Here is a 5344-nt window from a genome sequence, read left to right on the forward strand (position 1 = left end):
ACTTACCCTTGTATGCTCGTATTCATCTATTTTATCATTTTCAGTACTTTGAGTTAATGTATGATTGTTAGTTGAGTACATCTTAGTAGGAAATAATAGTTTGAGTGGACGTTTGAGCACTTTTCCCGATGGTATTTTTACCATTGCTGAGCGTACGTTTCCGTCTTGACTTTGGATTAAATCCACTATTCTCCCAAGTTTACAGTTTCCGCGAGGTAAATCCTCTTTTCATAATACTATATTTCCAACACATGGCTCAATATGTGATTGCACTCGACCCGTTTTAATTTTTGATTGAGTTCTTTCTCGAAGATTTAACAAATAGTCATTGCGCCATATAACCCAAAACATGTTGAGTAATTTCTGACCTTTTTTCCATATATTCATTAGGCGATCACTTGAATTGTAATGCGCTATAAAATCTGTATCTTTCTCGTCTATATGAGACTCTGGAATACCGATACTGGGGTTTAATGTTAAGAAATGACTTGGAGTTAATGCAATGTTTGAATTGACGTCATCGCCGACGTAAACTAGGGGTCTTGAGTTCACAACCGCTTCGGCCTCTTTAACAAATGTTTGTAATTGAATTAATGTTAGAAGCCGTCGGCCTAATGTTTTCCGAAACACCCTTTTTACTAAACCTACAAGTCTTTCATAGAAACCTCCCATCCATGGAGCAAGTTCGGTAATAAAATTCCATTTGATACTGGAGTTTGACACATATGTTTGCACTTCTTCACTTTGAAGCATTTTGTACCAGATTTTTTCAATAACAGAGCATGCAGCTTTAAATTGTGACGCATTGTCACTCAATATTTGAACAGGGGTGCCTCTTTGAGAAATAAATCTTCGAAGACATAGTAGAAATTCTTCTGTAGACATATCCATCACTATTTCAAGATGAATAGCTCGTGTTACAAAACAGGTGAATAAACATATCCACACTTTTGATTGTCCCTTATCAGATTTGATATAAAGTGGTCCTAAATAATCAAGTCCTACACGTGAAAAGGGTTTACATTCCGTGACTCTCGATGTAGGTAGTGGTGGCATTTGTGGCATCTTATATGGCGTTTTCTAATCTACCTTTACATCGCAATAAACCTTTTTCATCAATAAAGAGACCTAACTGAATCTGCAAATTGTTTTTCTTTTCATTTTTAATGGCATCATATACACACGCAAAATGTTTTCTTTGAACATGTTTTAACCAAATTTCTTCTGCCTCTTTAAGCTCAACGTATTTTAAGCTTTTACTTTCACAAGGCAATTTGCGTAGTTTTCGTATAAATCTTACAGCTAATGCTGTCACTCTTAACAGTTTTGTAAGTGAAGAAAACTTTGCAATGTCAATTTCAAAAGGTGACGAAAGAACACTTAAGTCATTATTTTCTTTTTCAGAAACAGTCATAACTTTTTCTGAATTGTCGTTTTCATATTTATCACAAATATCACTATCATTGTTGAAACTTATCCACATGTCTTCTGGCTCTTGTAACCATAATGGACCATGCCACCACAGTTTGCAATCGCTAATTGTTTTTTACCGAACAGCCTCTTGATGCTATATCTGCTGGGATTTGGTTGCCTAACACATGTTCAAATTTTATACCTTCGTCTGATTTTATCTCACTAATTCTGTTTTTTACAAACACTGGTAATTCTTTCTTACTTTGGATCCAGTGAAGAACACACTTAGAATCTGTCCATAAGTATTTTTCTTTGATGTTTAACTGTAGCTGATTACTCACGAATTTCAAACAGCGTACTCCTATCAAAACTGCCATTAATTCTAACCTTGGGATAGTTATTTCTTTCAAAGGCGCAAGCCTACTTTTAGCAAACACTAAATCAACTTTTGTTTCTAATTTGCTTTTCTGATGTAAATATATTGCCGTAGCATATGCTTTTGTCGAAGCATCACAAAAACACAACAATCTGTATTCTGTATCTTCGTCGTATTTCTGCAGTGAAACAGATCGAGGTATTTTAAAATCAGAAATCGATTTTATATCACTTTTCACAGTTGACCAAATTTCACAAATGTCATCATCCTCTATTAAATCATCCCAATCATATTGATTGCAGAAGGGTCTTTCCTTCCAGCACAACTGGACACAACAATCCTAGAGGATCGAAAACAGATGCAATCTGCTTTAAAATCATACGTTTTGTCAAAATGCTTTCATCACTCGACACAGATGATTCATTTAGAGTAAGTGAGTCGTTTTTTGTATCCCATGTATGCCCGAGTACTTTGATAGAGATACTTTTTGTTTGGTCTGTTGTCGGAATCATTTCATTTAATTGAGAACTATTTGATGCCCATTCTCTCAGATTCATAGATGCATTAGCAAAGATTCTTTTACTAGTCTTGTACAAATTATATAAACTTGGTTGAAAAATTCCCTCGAACTTTCAACTGTTATAGGCTGGAGTTAAATTTATCATCATATTGTAATGTAGATCAATCACTTCTTGTATATTCCCGAAACGTTCTTTCAAGATATCAATTGCCAACATGTAATTTTCGTCAGAAAGAGCGAGACCCATTACAGCACGTTTTGCCTCTCCGTACAGCTTCTTTCTCAAATATGTGAATTTCTCAATATTTGACAGCGATTTATTCTTATGTATTGTGCACTCATACGAGTCCCAAAATTCCAACCATTTAAGCTTATCACCATTATATGATAGCAAGTCTAACTTTGGCAACTTTACCGATGATCGCATCGCTTCTTTTTTCTCGTTCATTTCTAGAATTGCCTGTTGTTGTTTCATTTGACTAACAACAATATTTTGCATATCATGCTGTAGTTCTAAAATTTGATGTGCACTTACCGTTTCACTTTTATGTTTTGCATCAACAAATTTCTCCTTCAATTTGTTAAGAGAGAAACACATATCCACAACTCCTTCACAAATTGTGCAATCTTCATCAAGAATAGATTTTATCAACTCGTCATCTTTTTCACTAAGTACACATATCAATTTATCCGTTTGATTTTCAAGTTTTTCACGGAAAACATTCATTTTCTCAACACATTTTTCAGCACGATTAATATATTCCTCTTTGTCACTAAAATCAATATCACTTTCCAAAATCACTTGCGCATTTTTAATTTCCGTTTTTAAGATGTTGAGATATCTAGTCCGCACACCTTTCAGGTACGTGATGTTCGCCATTTTGAATCACTGAATGAATTTCCGACAATTTTTTTTACACTTTTGAATTTAATTCCATATTTTAGGACTTAATTATTTTCGATATTCTATCCGGTTCGCGGGACCATCTATGTAGCAATCTTTACTACGCTGGAATTAAAATAACTCTTTTTCCTCCTTTAAACTTTTATTTCTTTAATTTTTCAACATAATAATCCTTTACTTTTAACGAACTAAAACGAACTAACAAAAACAAGATAACAATTCCTTTTATATACCACGTATTGCACGTAAAAATCATGAAAATCATGTAAATATAATTAAACATAAACCCGCCGGTGACAAACCCGGCGGTTGCAACAAATACCCGGCGGTCACAACAATTTAGTGCCAAGCCGGCGGATAATAACAAAATAAACAATAATATCATCGCGTTCTTCGCGACAGTCAGCCAGTCTGTCCGTTCTCATGTAGTGTCGCACGTAGCTCAAAAAGTATTTGACCTAGAGTAATGAAACTCTACAGAAATGTAAGTCAGTATGTGAAGTTGTGCACCTAAGTTTTTGCGTGTTGATTTATTTAGTAATTGTAGAGTTATTTTCCTTTAGAGTTAATGCCCTTGACTTAGTAACAATTTGCAATTTTCAACTTGCGTCGCAAAAAGTATTTGACCTAGAGTCATGAAAGCTTACATGAATGTTGATCAGCATGTGAAGTGCATGCGTGTGTGTGTGTCCGTGCGTGTGTGTGTGCGTGTGTGTGCATGCGGATTCATTTAATTAACACTTGTTGAATTTTAGTTACAAATTACGATATTGTTGCCCCTTAAGTGATGAGATTGTTTCTTTGTACGAAGAAAAAACGTCCTACGGAAAATGACCTCATATGTGACGTCATTTGCCCATCATAACGTGCAGTCGCTTTTTTCGTGAATATGAGACAGTAATGAATGCAGCGGCCATTATTAGTTGATAAATACTACAATGAAACAAAGAACTTTTATGTAATATATAAGTTTCTGTATGGAACTTTAATTCAATTTTTTTTAATCTTTTCAGTTGGTATGTTCATTGAAAATATTTTCAAAAGAAATCTTGCCTAACCTACTCTGGTTTCAAGTTTTAAATATATGCCTATATATGTAAAAAAGAGCAGTAATGATTTACTACAGTGAACATTTAATTCAAAAATAAGATGTATTAGATCTGATATTATCTCGAGTTGTGTTTTTTTTCTTTCTGCTGGCTGTAACCAGGTTAATATACGTACCTACTGTAACTAAAATTTTACCATGGTTGACTGCAATGATTACATGAATTTCTTCTATTTGATTAATTACACTAGATTTAAGTGGTTTTATATATTATTATGTGCTTTTTGTGCTTTGGGAATGAGATGTGAATTATTGAGCGTGTTGTTGATTTTTTTGCCAAGACGTTAACCCTTTACCCTATTAAAGCAGCACGCCTCCAGATTCATATTATTTTCGTGAAAACTTAAGAAATGTATATGAAAGTAAAATAGTGTGAGGTGAACAAAAATAGTTATTTACATATTGCAATCGGCACTTACAATCCAACAAAACTACCAAAAGGTGGTCAAAGTATGCAAAAGCAGTCCTTAATATATGATGATAAAATATCGTAAAATCAATCATAAACCGCATATTACTTATTAAAATATAACTTGGATCTTTTATGATTTTACCTTTCTTAAAATTTTAGTATATTTTTCTCAATATTGATTTTCTTGACTTTTATTTTACTCATCTGGAGGCGTGCAGCGCTAAATATCTTTAATTGACTCGTCTATCTTTCTATATGGGCAAACAATTTATAATTGTTAGTGATATTATAGGTAAACTAAAAGGTATAATATGTCTCATAAATCTAAAAAAATTTAATTATTTAAAACTGTCAAACATGTGTTTAATAATGTTTACTAGTATATAATTGATTAACTATTTGTTAGATGTTATATAACTGGAAAAAAAGTATCTTTGCACGTGCAGCTATGTGTCGTACAGGTAGCAAAATGTAGACAAAGTTATTGTAGTATTTTGAATTCCATACAAAAAAGCTAATTCACTATAATTATACCATTTGCCAACATAACTTAAGATGCAAAAGACACTTCATGTATATAAAAAATGAAAATGCTTTTGGAAACTGTAACA

The 5344-nt window shown here is 33.1% G+C and overlaps 1 protein-coding gene across 1 annotated transcript; it reads right to left on the reverse strand.

Annotated features, from left to right (window-relative positions):
* Nucleotides 1–228: 228 nt before the first annotated feature.
* Nucleotides 229–1065, reverse strand: LOC132754069 (uncharacterized). Its single transcript, XM_060744656.1, has one exon. The coding sequence runs from the start codon at nt 1063–1065 to the stop codon at nt 229–231; it is 837 nt and encodes a 278-aa protein (XP_060600639.1).
* Nucleotides 1066–5344: the final 4279 nt, after the last annotated feature.

Source organism: Ruditapes philippinarum, unplaced genomic scaffold (genome assembly GCF_026571515.1).
Source record: "Ruditapes philippinarum isolate M1 unplaced genomic scaffold, ASM2657151v2 ctg1718_1_1_1_1, whole genome shotgun sequence".
Classification (NCBI taxonomy): Eukaryota; Metazoa; Mollusca; class Bivalvia; order Venerida; family Veneridae; genus Ruditapes; species Ruditapes philippinarum.